The sequence below is a fragment of the Phyllostomus discolor genome, chromosome 5, assembly GCF_004126475.2.
Source record: "Phyllostomus discolor isolate MPI-MPIP mPhyDis1 chromosome 5, mPhyDis1.pri.v3, whole genome shotgun sequence".
Classification (NCBI taxonomy): Eukaryota; Metazoa; Chordata; class Mammalia; order Chiroptera; family Phyllostomidae; genus Phyllostomus; species Phyllostomus discolor.
In genome coordinates this window covers 94,098,368-94,117,524 of record NC_040907.2, presented here as the reverse complement: position 1 = coordinate 94,117,524, position 19,157 = coordinate 94,098,368, and the positions used below count along the sequence as shown (strand labels likewise).

The 19,157-nt window shown below is 37.5% G+C and overlaps 1 protein-coding gene across 6 annotated transcripts in view; it reads right to left on the bottom strand.

The window, feature by feature from the left end:
* Nucleotides 1-15,090: 15,090 nt before the first annotated feature.
* Nucleotides 15,091-19,157, bottom strand: part of MYLK4 (myosin light chain kinase family member 4) — a 112,953-nt gene continuing 108,886 nt past the window's right edge. For 4 of the 6 annotated variants that reach the window (XM_036026600.1, XM_036026601.1, XM_036026603.1 and 1 more), the window contains one exon: nt 19,043-19,080. Coding sequence is in view for 2 of the 6 variants with exons in the window: in XM_036026602.1 (XP_035882495.1) it covers nt 18,616-19,080 (465 nt within the window). In the remaining 4 variants the exon portion in view is untranslated. Of the gene's footprint in view, nt 19,081-19,157 lie in introns of all 6 variants that reach the window. The other 2 variants (XM_036026602.1, XM_036026599.1) reach the window with 1 other exon arrangement.

The window sequence follows — 19,157 nt, the reverse complement described above, 5'->3', positions numbered from 1 at the left end:
ACTTTCCCCCTTGATTTTGTCCATGTGTTCCTGAAAACCCTTACCCCCATTGGGCCCTCCCACCTCCGTTTTGGCTATTGTTAGATTGCTCTTAATTTCAATGTCTCTGGTTATATTTTGTTTGCTTTCTTCTTTTGTTAACTATGTTCCAGTTAAAGGTGATCATATGATATTTGTCCCTCAACACCTGGCTTATTTCACTTAGCATTATGCTCTCCAGTTCCATCTATGCTGTCGTAAAGGGTAGGAGCTCCTTCTTTCTCTCTGCCGTGTGGAATTCCATTATGTAAAAGACTTGAACAGACACTTCTCTAAGGAAGACATACAGGGGGCCCAGAGACATATGAAAAGATACTCAGCACCAATAGCCATCAGAGAGATGAAAATTAAAACCACAGTGAGATACCACTTCATACCGGCCAGAATGGCCATCATAACCAAAACTACAAACAAGTGTTGGAGACGATGCAGAGGAAAGGGAACCTTAGTACACTGTTGGTGGGAATGCAGACTGGTGCAGCCACTGTGGAAAACAGTGTGTAATTTCCTCAAATAGAAATATTTCAAATAAACAATGTAATTTTACATCTACAGGAACTGGAGGAACAACAACAAAGATAACCCAGAGCAAGCAGAAGGAAGGAAATAACCAAGATCAGAGCAGAATTAAACAACATAGACACTAAAATAACAATTCTAAGGATCCATAAATCCAGGAGCTGGTTCTTTGAAAAGATAAACAAAATCAACAAGCCTTTAAGCAGGCTTATCAAGAAAAAAGCAGAGAGGACCCAAATAAACACAATCAGTAATGAAAGAGGAGAGATTACAACTGATACCACAGAAATGCAAATGATTGTAAGAAATTACTATGAGAAACTATATGCCAAGAAATTTGAAAACCTGGGTGTATTGGAAACATTTCTAGAAAACTATAATCTTCCAAAACTGAATGATGAAGTGGGAAGCCTGAACAGAACAATAACAGCTGACAAATTTGAAGCAGTCATTAAAAAATTCCTGGCACACAAAAGCTCTGGACCAGACAGTTTCACAAGAGAATTTTACAAAACATTTAAGGATAACCTAAACACTATCCTTCACAGATTATTCCAAAAAATCCAAGACAGAAGACTCCCAAACTCTTTCTATGAAGCCAGCATCATCCTAACCCAAAACCAGATAAAGACACGCAATAAAGAAAGAAAACTACAAGCTGATGTCGCTGAAGAACATAGATGCTAAAGTCCTCAACAAAATATTAGCAAACCACATCTAGCAATACATTTAAAAGACCATACACCTTGATCTTTTAAAAGATCATTCTTTAACCCCAGGGACACAAGCATAGTACAATATTTGCAAATCAATAAACATAATACGTGACATAATCAAAAGGAAAGATAAAAATCACATGATCATATCAATAGATGTGGAAAAAGCATTTGATAAGGTACAACACCCATTTACGATAAAAATACTCACCAAAGTGGAAATAGAAGGAGCATTCCTCAAGCTAATACAATCCATATATGAAAAACCTACAGCCAACAGCATACTCAATAGGCAAAAACTTAGAGCTTTCCCACTAACATCAGGAACAAGAGGAGGATATCCACTTTCACTACTCCTATTTAACATAGTATTGAAAGTCTTAGCCACAGCAATGAGACAAGAAAAAGAAACAAAAGGCATCCAAATTGGAAAGGATGAAACAAAACTGTCATTGTTTGCAGATGACATGATGCTATACATCAAAAATTATGTAGTCTCCACTAAAAAACTGCTTGACCTAATAAGTGAATTTCATAAAACAGCAGGATACAAAGTCAACATTCAGAATTCAAAGGCATTTTTGTACACCAACAATAAAATATCAGGAAAAAAACAGTAAAAAAATCAAATTTGCTATAAAAACAAGAAAAATAAAGTACCTAGAAATAAACCTACTGCTGAGTAGAGGAGGTAAAAGACCTGTACTCAGAAAACTACACAACTTTAGAGAAAGAAATTATGGAAGACACAAATAGAAGCATGTACCATGTCCATGGATTAGAAGAATTAACATCATCATGATGTCCATACTACCCAAAGCAATTTATAGGTTCAATGCAATCCCTATTAAAGTTCTAATGACATATTTCACAGATATAGAATAAACATTTCAAAAATTTGTATGGAACCATAACCAACCCCAAAGAGTCACAGCAATTTTGAGAAAGAATAACAAATTAGAGGGGTAATTTAATTTAAACAAATTAAATTTTGATACCTGATATCAAACTGCATCACAAGGCCACTGTAATCAAAACAGTCTAGTACTGTTGTAAGAACATACACATAAATCAATGGAACAGAATAGAGAGCCCAGAAATAAATCCACATCTCTATAGTCAATTAATCTTTGACAAAGGGGAAAGAAGCATAAAATGGAGTAAAAATAGCCTCTTTAATAAATGATGTTGAAAGAGCTGGCCAGCTACATGCAAAAAAAAAATGAAACTCAATCACCATCTTACACCATACACAAAAATAAATTCAAGGTGGATAAAAGACTTTAAAATAAATTATGACACCCTAAGAGTCCTAGAGGGAAACATAGGTAGGAAAATCTCAGATAATCCACACTGCAATATTTCCACCCATATGTCCCCTAGACAAGGAACATAAAGGAAAGAATAAACAAGTGGGATCTCATGAAAATAAAAAGCTTCTGCACAGCTAAAGAAAACAGCATTAGAATGAAAAGAGAACCAATTGTATGGGAAAACATATTCACAAATGATACCTTAGACAAGGGCTTGATCTCCAAAATATATAAATAACACACATGACTCCACTCCAGGAAGACAAACAACCCAATTAAAAAATGGGCAAAGGACATGAACAGACACTTCTCTAAGGAGGACATATAGAGGGCCCAGATTCATTTGAAAGAATGCTTAACATCACCAGGCATCAGAGAGATGCAAACTCTATGAGATGCAAACTCTATTAAAACTGCTATGAGATACTACTTCACACCAGTGAGAATGTCCATCATAAACAAATCAACAAACAACAGCCATTAGAGAGGGTGTGGAGAATAGGGAACCCTAGTGCATTGTTGGTAGGAATGCAGATGGTGCAGCACTGTGGAAAACACTGTGGAATTTCCTCAGAAAAGTGAAAATGGAATTGTGCTTTGACCAGAAAATTCTACTGCTAAGATTATATACCCTAAGTACCCCGAAACACCAATTCAAAGGAACCAATGCACCCCAATGTTCACAGCAGCACAATTCACAATAGCAAGTGCTGGAAGCAACTGGAAGCAACTGAAGTGCCCATCAGTAAATGAGTGGATAAAAAACTACGGTACATTTACACAATACTATGCAGCAGAAGGAGCTCCTACCATTTGTGACAGCATGCATGGAACTGGAGAGCATTATGCTAAGTGAAATAAGCCAGGCAGTGAAAGACGAATAGCATATGATCTCACCTATAAGTGGAACCTAATCAACAAAACAAACAAGCAAGGGAAACATAACCAGAAACATTGAAATGAAGAACAAGCTGACAGTGGCCAGAGGGGAGGTGGGAGGGGCTAATGGGGGGGAAAGAAGGAAGGGTTTTCAGGAACTATAAAGGACACATGGACAAAACCAAAGGGGTATAGGATCAAGGGTGGGAAGTGGGTATGCTGGGGTGCAGGGGAGTGGTGGGGAGAAAATGGAGACTACTGTACTCAAACAACAACAAAAAAGAGAAAATATGTAAATAAATACATAAAATGCAAAAAAATTAAAGGTTTTATGTAATTTTTGTAAGCACAAGTCCTTTGAAGTTACATTAATGAATAAGGTGAGGGGCAAGGTTAATTGATTGTATTCCTGGCCTAAAGATTATGTGGTAGTTAAAGAAATGAGGCTATTTGCACTGAGGATTTTTCAAACCAGGACAGTATGTCTTTCCTTAAGAAGAATTCCAGCCATGGGTGAAATAAAGAAAACATGACTGGAATAAATGTATAGCTACAGAGGATGACTATTTTGAGTACAACAGTCATTCAAATGCATAAGTTTTAGGCATATTTCTATAGTATGCTCAATAGCTCATTACTTAACATACCATTGTTTCAAAATAATACTTGTAAAACAGGATAAGAGGCAATCTGATAACCAGGTAGTTTTCATTATATCTGCCTCCATTGAAATAGGAAATATAGGAAATGCTGAGTAGGCAAGAACTAGACTAAGAGTTTGGTTCTTAGGTCAAGTTTATGTTGATTAAATAAGTTATTTGATCTTTATTTGTTTCATTGTTTTGACAACAGACCATCTGTATGTAAGTCTAGGAATGTGTGTGTATGTGCATATATGCACATACAAAACACAATAGATTATTTTTAAAGTCAGGAAGTTCATGTGTAATATGTGCCCATCTAAACCTAATTATTTTCCCCCAGGCATCTATGTAGTGTTGCCATATATTGCCTGCCAATAACATATAACAGTGCCTAAGTTACTATGCAACATAAACTGCTATATAAAGCCTACAGAGTAAACACTGTTTACTGCTTACTGTGAGAAAAACGGAAATCTCATTTTTCCAATATGAGCAAGATCTCTTCTTATTCTGTGTTTTACATGTATTATTTTGAAAATTACAAGTCCCAATAGATTGTGACAAGAGAAACAATTATCATGATTTGTTCTTCTTTATGTCCTAATGTTGTTGAAGTGTCTCGAACATTTGGTGTTTTAAGAAGCATCTGGATATTAGCCAGATTTGTAAGATAGAGCAACCTGAAGCAAAAGGACTGCTGAATGAGACAGAAGGAAAATGAAACTATTACTGGAAAATAGCAACCAAAACTGTGGAATCTGACTTAGGGGAAGTTAGCAGAAGGTCAGCTTAGCAGAAGGTCAACTTAGCAGAGCAGCACAATCCATGTTCCTTTCACCTTGGAAAGCTGTGGACTACTGCACATGAGAAAAGTTACTTATAGAAAGATAAGATTTGAGACAAATAGGAAGATTTTCAGTGAAAGAATTTTTAAAGCATTTATGAAAGCAGACCATATGTTGTCTTTTGAAACCTTAAGAAAACTTCATAATTTTTGAAATTTAAAGTTCAATTTTATTAAACATATGGGTAAGTTTGCAATTATTCAGAATATTTAAATTAATTTGAAAATAATTAAAATTCTGAAAAGCCTAATGTGTGTGTCCAAGTTCGGGGCAATGTTAATATGGTATAAAAATTGCTAAGGAAATTTACAGTGAACAGGTGTGTGAAGTAATTGGGGGAAAAAGGTTTCAGACATTAATTATCAAGAATTACAAATATCCTTCTTGGATTGTTTCCTCTCAAGTTGACATATATTAAGCATATGTATAGGGGAAATATTTTTTTAATTATGAATACAAATGGAAAATAAAATCTCATTTATAATATTCTCTACTTCTGCCATTAATCACTTCATGAGACATGGAAGGAAAACAAAAAAAGGGTCTAAACCAAAAAAGTAAGATTCTAAATATTTTTGAAAGTTTATTTGATAAGTCTTGCTAATAGTGTTGAAATGTTTTCATTCCAAATCCAGCAAAATAAGTATTCTTTCACTTCAAACAGTATCTCTGTTGAAACTCTGAGAGAAAAGGATAGTTATGCCAAAATAAGACCCCAAGTTCTATACTAATGCAACTTACAGGAGGAAGGAAGTCAGACTCCCTCCACCCAAAAAAAGCCTAAATTTAGATAATAAGGTAACAACTGCTATAAGAAACACATGGAGGATGTCACAAGGACATAAGGGCTTTGCCCTGGATTGAGAAAGATAATGGGATTTGGGTGTTCATCTGATAGACAAAAATAGCAAAAAAAAATTCAGACAGAAAAAAGAGGACATATAAAGCTTTAGAATGATAAAGAAGACTTTTGTACACTGTTATCAGAACTTGTAGAGCACCACCATAACAAAAAACAAAAATGAGGAAAGACTTTGAAAACAGCTATGGGGGGAATCTTGAAAGACTTTGGAAACGTGTTAATGAAAGCCTGAAGAGCTTTGTAGAGTGTTTCATGAAATTCTAATGATCTTTGAGGAGGATGTGAGTAAGGGCTTGAAGAAAATGATATTTGACACTGTGCAAAAAAACAATCTTGGTCACATAGTGTCAGAAAGTTTAGCCCCACAGTCACCTACAATACTAAGGAAAATAGGAAACTTACCTAATAAACTCTGTGATCTAGCTAAGGACATTTCTACAAACTATTGAAAGTGCTTCCTGGTTTCTTCTTTCTGTTTGTCATAACATTTTAGAAAAGACAGATAAACTAAATGAAGGACTTTTAAACAAAAAGAAAATTACAAATTTCAGCCTCTGAAGACAACAATAATACTATAATTAAGAAAAGACTTCGAGGTAAAGATAAAATTCAGCACACTCGGAAGAAAACATGGTCTAATCATGAAGCCAAAAATTAAAAATTATTTGTTAAGACTTCAGAAATATCCAAGACAGTGTACATCAAAAATCACTTAAACAATAGAGCTTTCCTAAAATGTTTAAGAGTGTTGTCCCTTGATAGGCTCAGCAGAAGTCCAAGGAAAAGGAAAGTGAATCTCAGAGATTTGTGGGTGTGGTCTTTACCTAATGGATTCAACCCCAATAAAGTTCACAGGATACCTATAAACTTTTTAAAAGATTTCTGTTGCCAGGTGTACCACCAGCTTGGACTGAAATGTACAGAGAGAGCACAAAGAGGACAGAGGGCTTTGTATTTTCAAACTTCTACTGGCAGGAAGTAGACTAAGAAACTTACGCAGCTACTCATACAGACTAGCTTCCGTGGAAAAGAAAGAGTGATTCAGAGGCTTAAACCAAGAACCTGGAGGGTGGAGCCAAGAGTCATGGTCAATCAGTCCTGAGAAGGAGCAAGACTGAGTCCTTAACAAGGAATTCCCAACCTCGACCCTATTGAATTTTATCATTTTTATGGACCAGTGATTTCTGAATGTTGTTCCTTTTCCCTCATTGTTAATGGCTGTTCCATGCTTGTCTATCATATGACTTAGGTATGGATGTGCTGGGGGAGGGATAACGTTTCTCTTTAGTTTACATGTCTTTGGACCAAGTGGAACTATATTCAAGGAGCTCTGCTTGAGGCATGTCAGTCAATTAGCCTCATCCACAAATAGTCTTTATTGAGAAGATGAGATTCTTGACTTTAGCTGATGGTGTAATAGGATGAGACTTTGATGGGCAGTTGAAATGGTTGAGTGTGTTTTGCATATGTGAGGAGAGACATAGGATGGGCAATGGTGATAAACTCCCAAAGAGTGTCCAATGTTTTTCACCTCATGTTATTCTTGCCTTGTATAGTCCCTTCCCACATTTTATAAGGCATTGTGGAAATTAGGGAATATGACTGTTGCTAAGAATAAGTCATAAAAATGATTGAGGTTTCTATTACTCTGTTTCACTACTTGCTCTGAGAAACCAGCTGTCACATGAGCGGCCCTATGGAGAGATTCACATGGCAAGGAACTGAGGATTTTTACCAAAAGTCACCATCAATTTGCCAGCTATGCAAGTTAACCATCTGGGAAATAGATCCTCCAACCCCATTCATGGTCTTTTCCAGCACTAGTCACCTCTGATAAGGAGAAATAACAGCAAAAATAGTCTGAACCATTTGTTAGTGCCTGAATAATCCAAAGACATTAAATTAAAATTTTTAGCAACTGTGGTGTTCAAAATTATCCATGTCTATAGACCTATTTTGGTCAGAGATTCAATATGGTGACCCTGCTGAGTCCAAGGAAATAATTCCTATACCTTTAGAGTAAAGAGGATTGGGGAAAATGTGACAAATGGGTTGAAAAGTAAGGTAAACCATACTAATGCATTAGGATCTTAAACATGACACTAATGAGTTTAACTTTTAGGTAAAAGTCTAAATTTAAACTTTAAAGTGACATATTTAGATTTGTGTTTCAAAAAATAGAATTATCATCAATATGAAGAATGAGAGGAGGAAGAGACTGGAGTCAAGAGACCAATCATGAAATTCAGGAAAATCTATAAAGTCTGAAGTATGTAACAGCTAGTCACAAAATTAGGGATTAGGGATGAAGAGGTACAAAGCAGATAATTATTTAAGCAGGGTATTTGCTCATCACTAGTTTAACTCTCCACAGAAAATCTAAGAATCTTAGTTTTCAAAAGAATGCAAACACCAAAGAAACATCCCTCTGGGAGTAATGAATTTGGTTCTTTGCTGTTCCACATCAGCAATAGAGACTTGCTTCATTAGACTGTTAAGAGGGATAAAAAAACATTCTTATTTAAAAAGTGTATGTTGATTCATAAGCATTAGCAAACTCTACAAAGTAGAGACGTCATTACAGATAGCAGACAGAAATTCAGGGATGCAGACAAGGTTGATGGCTTTGTGAGATATGCATTTTGGAGCAGACATTTCCCATGAAACACAGGGAAGATGAAGAGGATTGGTAGCCCATTCCTGTATGCTCCTCAACAAGCTAGGTGAGGAGCTAAAGGCAGAAGCTGAAAGAGATGATTTTAGGAAAAAATTGTATGAGACTTGTGGTCAATCTATGATTTTGTCTGTGATTTACTGTAAAATACTCTGGCACAGAAGTTAGCTAACATTTGAAAGATAATTAACTAATCAATAGTATAATCACCAACAATGAAATATCAGAAACAGGAATCAGGGAAAAAATCCTATTGGCTATAGCAACAAGAAAAGTAAAGTAACTAGGAATAAACCCATTCCTGAGTAGAAGAGATGAAAGATCTGTTCTCAAAAAACTACACAACACTGAGAAAGAAATTAAGGAAGACATAAATAAATGGAAGTATGTACCATGTTCATGAATTGGAAGAATTAACATCATCACAATGTCCATACCCAAAGCAATTTGTCAATTCAACACAATCCCTATTAAAATACAAATGACTTACTCCACAGATATAGAACAACATTTCAAAAATTTATATGGAATCATAAACAACCCTGAATAGCTGCAGCAATTTTGAGAAAGAAGAACAAAGTAGGACCAGTCACAATACCTGATATCAAACTATATTACAAGGCCACTGTGATCAAAACAGTCTGGTGCAGGCATAAGAACATACACATAAATCAATGGAACAGAACAGAGAGCCCAGAAATAAACCCAAGTCTCTATGGTCAATTAATATTTGACAAAGAGGGAAGATACATAAAATGGAGTAAAAATAGCCTTTTCAACAAAGTGTTGGGAGGTCTGGACAGCCACATGCAAAAAAATGAAACTGGAACACCATCTTACACTATACACAAAAATAAGCTCAAGATGGATAAGTGACTCAAATATCAGTTGTAACACCATAAAAGGCCTATAGGAGAACATAAGGAGGAAAATCTCAGATATTCCACATAGCAATATTTTCAGTGATAAATCCCCTAGACCAAGGGACATAAAGGAAAGAATAAACAAGTGGGACTTCATCAAAATAAAAAGCTTCTTCATGCCTAAAAAAAAACAGCAAAATGAAAAGGGAACTGACTATATGGGAAAATATATTTGCCAATGATACCACAGACAATGGTTTTATCTCCAAAATACATAAAGAACTCACATGACTCCACTCCAGGAAGACAAACAATCCAGTTAAGAAATGGGCAAAGGGCCTGAACAAACACTTCTCCAAGAAGGATATACAGAGGGCTGAGAGACATATGAAAAGATGCTCATCATCGCTAGCCATCAGAGAGATGCAAATTAAAACCACAGTGAGATACCACTTCTTACCGGTCAGAATGGCCACCATAATTAAATCAACAAACAACAAGTGCTGGTGAGGTTGTGGGTAAAAGGAAACCTTAGTACACTGTTCATGGGAATATATACTGGTGCAGCCACTTTTGAAAACAGAATGGAATTTCCTCAGAAAACTAAAAATGGATCTGCCTTTTGACCCAGCAATAATACCACTGCTGGGATTATACCCTAAGGATCCTGATACACCAATTCAAAAGAACCTATGCACCCCAATGTTCATAGCAGCACAATTCAGTGAATTGTGGATCAAACAACTGTGGTACATTTACACAATGGAATACTATGCAGCAGAAAGAAAGAAGGAGCTCCTACCCTTTGTGACAGCATGCATGGAACTGGAGAGCACTATGCTCTCCATAGTGAAAGACAAATACCATACGATCTCACTTACAAGTGGAACCCAGTCAACAAAACAAACAAGCAAGCAAAATATAACAAGAGACATTGAAATAAAGAACAAACTGACAGTAACCAGAGGGGAGTTGTGAGGGGATCACAGGGGCAAAGGGGAAAGGATGGTCAAGGAACATGTCTAAAGGACATATGGAGAAAGCCAAAGGTGGGTAGCATCGAGGGTGGGAATTGAGGATAGCTGGTTTGGGTGGCAGTAGTGGGTGAGAAATGGAGATAATTGTACTTAACAACAATTAAAAAATAGATAAAATAAAAATAAACATAATCTAATCAAGAACATGCACTCTATGTTTTGGTAGGTAACATTTAAAATTAGTATAAGGAGGCTGGTTTGTTCAATCTCAACTTCTATCCTTATGTCTATTTAACACCAGAAGAATTTGAAATTGGCATAATGGATACTAGAAAATGATTTTTTTAACTGATGAAATAAGTAGCATGTAAAGTATATGGACTGGCTAGAAATGTTGTATAGACCTTACCAATTTTACATGAAGCATGATAATATAATAGAAAAATAGAATAATAATGTAATAATTCTTATATAATAGTATAAGAATTCAGCAAACTCAGGAGCCTATGTGCTTGGGGGTGTTCCCCAAACCTTAAAATTCCACTACGTTCTATGTTCAGCAACTTTCAGATGATGCTGTAATCTAATCTAACTATGCAGTTACCTGGTTCTTGTCATTAGAATATCGTCATACTTACCTCAAGTGACCTTTTCATGCAGAGGGTCTAAAAGTGTTGAAAAGTGTTGAAGACATCTGGGACTCCACTGGGCTTACACAACAGTTTGTATAACTGTTTCTGTATGCACTGCTCATCATTCAGCCTGAATCTGGTTGAATTTCACTGTATAAAATACCACCTAGTAGTCAGTTTAAGGGTAGACTATTACTTCATTCATCTCTACCTATTGGAAACATAACAGCTCACAAGTGGATCCTAAGTTGTGATGACCTAGTTTTCTGAGGTCTGTCTGAGCATGAAGAATGAGATTGGCAGGGCAGTGAACATTCTTTGCACTTCTGTGTGACTGTGCACATAGCGTCAGTGTGATGGGGATTCCAGGAAATACAACATTACTGGTACGTAGAGGGCTAGCCTGTTGAGGGAGCCAGAAGATAGTGCTCTTGGCTGTGCCAGCTGTTGTTGGGGTGCACTGGGGCAGCAGCAGTTGGTATCCTCCAAAAGAGGTCGCCCGCCTTGCCACACTTGTTCCTACATTTGTGTAAGATTATTTTGGAAAGCTCTAGAAATAACTGGGTTAGTTTGAGGGTGCTCAGAGGACCTAAGCTCTACACTTGCGGCCATGAGAGAGCCAAATACAAATTAGTATGTTTCATGAGACCTATTTGTACCCTCAGCAGTCTATGTAGAACATAAATTACAAGTTCTCCAGGGAGTCCTGTATGAGGAGCTGTAAAAATAAGTTATTGAAGTGGGAGCATGAAGAAGCCCTTATCTTCCCAATGGATCTGGATCCTAAGGTGGGGTTGGTGCCTCCTTTCAGAGTAGGGAGTGCTCAAAGGAAGTGATGAAGTGGGTTACATTGCACTCCCTTTGTGGGTATAGTGAGGGGGACTACCCCACACCACTTTATCCCAGGAGAAGAGCCAGGGATGATGACCAATTCTTATCTCTCAGGCCCAGGAGCTGAAACTCTATAGTCCTTTTTATTTTTAAAAATTTTTATTTGGCAGTTTTATTTTTGTTTTATTTTTTAAAGATTTTATTTATTTATTTTTAGAGAGGGAAGGGAGGGATAAAGAGAGAGAGAGAGAAACATCAATATGTGGTTGCTGGGGGCCGTGGCCTGCAACCCAGGTATGTGGCCTGACTGGGAATCGAACCTGAGACATTTTGTTTCGCAGCCCACGTTCAATCCACTGAGCTACGCCAGCCAGGGCTATATAGTCTTTTTTAAAAATATATTTTATTGATTATGCTATTATAGTTGTCCCAATTTTCCCCCTTTGTCTCCCTCCACTGGGTACCTGCCATTCCCTCTGGCAATCCACACCCCCTTAGTTTATGTCCATGGGTCATGCATATAAATCCTTTGGCTACTCCATTTCCTATACCATTCTTAACACCACCTTGTCTATTCTGTACCTATCAATTTGTACTTCTTAATCCCCGCACCATTTCCCCCTTGCTCTCTCCCAATTGATAACTCTCCAAATGATTTCCATACATACGATTCAGTTTCTGTTCTGCTTGTTTGCTTAGTATGTTTTTCAGATTCAGTTGTTAATAGTTGTGAATTTATTGCCATTTTACTGTTCATAGTTTTGATCTTCTTCTTTTTCTTAAGTCCTTTTAACATTTTGTATAATGGCTTTGTGATCATGAACTCATTTAGCTTTACCTGGTCTGGGAAGCACTTTATCTGTCCTTTCGTTCTAAATGATAGTTTTGCTGGATAGAGTAATCCTAGTTGTAGATCCTTCCTTTGCATTGCTTTGAATATTTCTTGCCAGTCCCTTCTAACCTGCAAATTTTCTTTTGAGAAATCAGCTGAGTCTTATGGGAACTCCTTTGTGGATAACTCTGTGATTTTTTTCTTGCTGCTTTTAAGATTCTCTCTTTATTTTTAATCTTTGGCAGTTTTCTAAAAAATATTTTATTTATTTATTTTTAGACAGAGGGGAAGAGAGAGAGAAAGAGAGAGAGAGCAACATTAATGTATGGTTGCCTCTCAAGCACCCCCTACTGGGGACCTGGCCCACAACCCAGGCATATGCCCTGACTGGGAATGGAACTGGTGACCCTTTGGTTCCCAGCACACACTCAGTCCACTGAGCCACACCAGTCAGAGGGGCAGTTTTAATTATGATGTGTCTTGGTGTGTTCCTCTTTCTGTCCATCTCTGTGCTTCCTGGACTTGTATGTCTATTTTCTTCATCACATTAAGGAAGTTTTCTTTCATTATTTTTCAATTTCTTGCTCTTTTCTTCTCCTTCCAGCAGTCCTATGATTCAGGTGTTGGAATGTTTGAAGATGCCTCAGAGGCTCTTTAGCCTATCCTTGTTTATTTCTTTTATTCTTTTTTCTTCTTGCCATTCTGATTGAATGTTTTTTGCTTCTTTATGTTCCAAATCATTGATTTGATTCTCATCTTCATCCACTCCACTGTTGGTTTCCTGTAAATTGTTCTTTATTTCACTTACTGTAAACTTCTTTTCTATCTGGGTCTTTTTTATTTGGTTGAAGTATCCAGTGAGTTTCTTGAACAGCCTAATGACCAGTGTTTTGAACTCTGCATCTGATAGATTGCTCATTCCATTTCATTTAGTTCTTTTTCTGGGGTTTTGTTCTGTTCTTTCACTTGGGCCATATTTATTTGCCTCCTCATTTTGGCAGCCTCCCTGTGTTTGTTTCTATGTACTAGGTAGAACTGCCTTGATTCCTTGTCTTAGTAGCAGGGCCAATTGTAGAAAAGTACACCAGTAAGTTGAATGGGGTGGAGCCTTAGGTAATCATTGCCAGTGCAGGGCAACTCATGTAAACCAAGTTGATGGAATCTCATACACTGTCACTGCTCTGTGGCTCTGTGTGGGGGAGGGCTCATAAAGGGAACAAATCTGTTGCCTGGCCTCTGGAGTTTTGTACAGAAGCTGTCCCCTGGCACTCATCCTGATACCAGACCCTTCAATTTCTCCCCGTATGTCACTGGTTCCATTTCAGCTGCTGCCCCAGTGTTGGATTCCAGAGGGAGTGAGTCTGTGTAAGTTCTAAGTCTGTTGTGGGCCCTTTAAGAGGAGACTGCTGACAATCCCACAGTTTCTCCTGCCATCCCAAGCCACACTGTTTTTTACAACTAGAAGTTATGTGGACTTATCTCCCTGGCACTGGAACTCTGAGCTGGGTAGTCTGGTGTGGGGCTGGGATCCCTCACTTCTGAGGTATCCCTCCCAATTTTTATCTACCAAATGTGAACTATTGACTGGTAAATGAAAACTATTTCTCTACTCATAACATTTCTGACACCAAATGTGTGGGGGGTTTTTTCCTGCATTAAAACAATTTCAACACTACTTGGGGTTAGCACAGACCCCACAAGCTAAGGACTCAATCCCAGAAGACTGTCTCCACTTTGTTCACCAATCACAAGTGGTGGGTCTCCAGGTTATCCACACTTCTGTCTCACTTGACTATAAATCAGGGCTTCCTACAACCCCCTCCTAAGTTTCAATAATTCCCTATAATTGCTTAAAGAACCCAAGGAAAAACTATTACCAGTTTATTATAAAGGACTTAATAAGAATATAAGGGAACAGTCAGATGAAAAGGTACACAAGATGAGGTCCTGGAAGGGCTCTAAGCACAGAAGCTTCTATTCCTGTGGAGTCTGTGGTGTGCCACCCTCCCAACATATTAATGTGTTCTCATTTACAAACCCAGAAATTCTCTGAACTCCTTTGTTTAGACTTTTGATAGAGGTTCCATTACATAGGCATGATTGATAAAATCATTGGCTCTTGGTGACTAACTCAATACCCAGCTCTTTTCCCCTCCCTGAAAATAGACAGGTGGGGCTGAAAGTTTCAACCCACTAATCATGTGCTTAGTTCCTCTGGCAACTAGCCCCACCCTCCAAGAGTTACCTCAGTTGGGTAGACTCTGGTATGTTTTTTCTCCATGGGACTAGCCAATATTCCTGCAGATGGTTCTGGGGCTTCTATAAGTGTGACATCACTCTTTTAAAGTATCTTGGGTTCTTAATGTCACAAGCTTTAATATGTCAGAATTGTCATAAAAGAGAGAGTTTGCATTGCATTTGCCAAGACCACTTATTTGAATAATTTAACTCATTAACCAAAGGCTAAATAAGGTCCATGTTTATTCATCAATATAAGACATATGAATGACTGTTATACATCTTTGTAAGGCAATGAAATACAGCTGAATGAAATGATGTTCAGAAATAAAATATGTACATGAAATATGCAATCACCACATTATGAATCCATTTTTATTCTTTATCTACACAGATACACCTCATCGGAAGGACCCACTGACATCTACCAGCTGAAACAACTACAAAATACATGTAAGGCAACACATGAACACTCAGGTATATGATGTTTGCTGCTCTTCTGAATAAGTAGTAGTTGAGTTGTAAGCCTTCATGGAAGGCGAAACTGCTTATGTAAAGACCAATTATAAAAAACACACCTGAATAAAATGGAGCTAGGAGAAATATATAGAATTTCTAGTATGAGAAAGTGTAGGCTCATGATATGCAAGAAAGTAATCTTAATCTAGGAATTAACATCTAATAAGTCCAGCATCAAGTTTTATTTAGGAAACAAAGCAGTTTGCCTTTTGGAAATATAACTTTTATCCTAAAAAAGGCTTTTAAGGGAGCATCATAATGAATGTGAAGATGAACTTCAACTCTAACTTAAGAAAAACAGAAAGAAGTAAAAAAATAAAATAAAGAGCAAAAGTAAAGCTGGGACCATGGCTGGAGAGAACTGAGGGGCAGTGGTTGTGTACCCTGCACCCATGACCAAATTGCCAGAAAGCAGAGAGCTGGGCTGAGTTTATGGAGCACAGCCAGGGAGGTGCCCTGGGTCCCGCTTGTCACTACACTTTCACAGATGAATTTTCCAAATGAGACTTCCTCAGATGGCTGACAGCCAACTGAACAAACACATGCACACATACTGGCTGCCTTCATCTAACTGCTGGGGTCAGGTAGTGGAGCAGGAAGGACAAAAAAAGGAATGAAATGAAGAGCAAGACCCTCATTTCCCTAATATCAAATTCATATTCTGATTCTAAAACAAGAAAAATTTTGCTACATTAATTTTTATAAAAATGATTAAAATTGAAATATTCAGAACTCTTTCAAAACACATTCACATTAAAGTATGCCATGACAGTGGCAGCATGCCTATTAACATTTTTGAGGAAAGAAAGCAAGGTAATATTAACTCAGGAAAAAAACAATTAAAAAAGAAACCTATGATACTCAACAAACATGAAAATTATCTAATTTTAACCTAGAAATCTATTCCCCAAGTTGGCTCAGGTGACAATCCATTTCCATTTCAGAGATTTCTGTGCTACAAATGGAAGCATGAGCTCTTCCTCCCTGATTTTTAAGTAGCAACAGATTCTGAGTAAATGCTAGTATCTTAAAAATTACAAATGTGGACATGATTTTGCCTTAACAGTTTGTAATGTATATTTCTCTCCAGGCAGTGAGAAGTGCCACATCCATGTTTAATTTGCTCCATTTACTGAAAGAGCAACTGCCTAATTCAAGTGAGTGAAGCCATGTAACCTCATTAAGACACTGGAGGTGAAATACAGTCTCTCAAATCTTAATGGATTCTTGGAAAAATCAATCACAATAGCTCCAGTCTAACCAGACTCAGCTTCTATGTGTCCATGCTGATTGCCCCCTCTGCTGTGCCATCACAGTGGCAATCTACCAAGTTGGGGCTCTCACTGGAGCAGCCACACATGGGTTTGGAAGAATGCAACAGAATAAGCAGGAGACTTAAAATTCTCCCCTTTCACCTCACTCTAGACTGTAATAATCAACTCTGCAATTCAAACTATCCTCGGCAATCCTGTAAAAGGCACCCTGCTGGCATGGGGATGCCTCCTCATCCAAATGTGGAAATTCAAAGATCTAGTTTCAAAGTAGAGTCTCCTTTCTAAACCTTTTGTGAAAGAGTCACAACCACTAAATTCAGGGTCATCAGTGGATTCATTTGGCAAAGAAATAATTCCTTTATCTGGCCTAAGCTGTGTCTTCCATGTGTGGTGGAGCTTGGGGAAAGTTTATCTGCCAATGTGAGGCAGAACGGGAGCTGGATGCAAACTGCACATCGTGCAAAAGACCTCTGCTCCATCTGGTAGAGAATGCTCACCACAGGACTGAAAAGCCTTCCATGTGGGCTTTCAAATCAGACCCTTGTGTCTTATTTAGCGTTTGAGTAAATGCCAGCTCTCTGTGGTCTGAGTATTAATGCGTGTACTGGCTTATATTTTTCCAGACTCTATGAATACCATCAGCTAAAGATAGCACAGCAATATAACACTTCAGTCACAGGACCTTTTTTTTAAAGGAAACTAAATTAAACATTTTATGCATAGTCACATAACAGGAACAGCAGAAACCAACCTTGGATAAATGCATAGGCCAAAGGAAAAAAGAAATGCATCATAATGTAAGAGCCAAGGCTAGAAAAGAGTAAGTTTCATAGCTAGCATGACCACTAAATTGGCATGTGGCCTTAGCCAAATTAAACATTTTCTTCTTTCCCTACTTCCTCATTACCTTACACATGAAAATAAGGACATTGGTAGATAGTTGTTCATGGGTATGCTATAAGGATTCACTAGGTGTATATAAAAAATAATGGAGAAAAGCCAATACAAGTTAAAACTGCCCTCACAAATATAGCCACCACATTATTCTTATTTCATTTCATTGATTTTGTGACAGAAAGAGCCTAGAACAATTTATAGCCAAAAATTAAGACACTATTTCAGCAGATGTCAATAGAGTAGTTATTTGGAAATGGAAAGTGTGAGGAAAGTGTAAGAAGCTGAATGGTGAGCTTGGTGTTGGGTGTGTAATTGGATTTAAGTGTAGCTTTTCATTGTGTCTTTTTCATAAAGAACCCATGCCATGCTTTATTCTTGAGTGGCCCTGTGCCTCTTTGTTCCATACACAGTAGATCTTATTTCCCTTATTAAATATCTGTAATAAAATGGTATAGGGGCTCAGGAACAAGAAGGAACTTCCAACTGGAAATCCTGCTTATGTCCAAAAACATGAGCAGAGGTGTCCCCATCACCTTTGATTTCTAATCCTCCTTCTTCACAACCACCAAACCTCATGAGACTCCATGTAGGTAAGATCATGAGGCTCCAAAATTGTTTGAGTTTACTTGAGGACTACTTCCCAAGTCACTTCAACATTGCAAGCATAGCACTGTCCTTCCACAGGATAAACAAGTCCCATCTTGTCGACAAGTTTGGCATGAGGAAAGCTCTCATTGCTGTTAACATTATTTCAAAGGTTTTTAAAAACCAACCATAAACATATATCTCTTGCACCACCTCTCAAAACCAGTGTATTTCACATGGATGAGTGTTCAGTCAGAAGAAAGCAGGGATGCATTATGAAAATGCATATTACCATATTCATGTGAAATAAAATCAGTTACTTGGGAGAAACTGATGCACTTAGAGGAAAATGCATAATAAATGGAAGAATGTCTGATGCCTCTTGTCCTAGAATTCAAAGAAAGTTTATATTCCAGAAAGCAAATTATTTATTGATTGGATTTACCTGATTTTAGACCATATCAAAATAATAAAGGCTAAGAAACTAAGTGTTCAATTGACTCAGAATTTTTTCTGGTGATACGATTACCCTTTTGAAAGGCATAGTTCATTGACTGGAAGAAGTTTTCTTCCTCTAAATTCATCCTCCAAGTTTTAAAATAAATATCCAGTATGATTGTGCTAGTACACTGAGAAATAGCAGAAATAAACACCCCTTGTCCTATAACTAAAATCAAGAAATAAAAATAAAAAATAAAAAACTCAAGAGGGCAGGAAATATCTTCCCAAGTGTGTACTACCACAGAGTGTGAGAAAGTGAAGAAAAGGGTGTGGGGTTTGCCTGTACCCCTGGGACCAACACACTGGGAGTCCCCCTGGAGTGCCCCTGAGTTCGTGGCAGTCCCCACTCCCCCAAGGCCACCAGTCATCGTGGAGGTCAAGGCATCAGAACTGCTGATTTTTCCAAAAATCTCAAAGCAGCAGCAACCCCAGCAGTTTTCCTGCAAAGCAAACAAAATATGACTCTTGTTAATTCAACAGGGCTTTTAAAATTGCAATTAGTTGGTGTGCCCTTAGG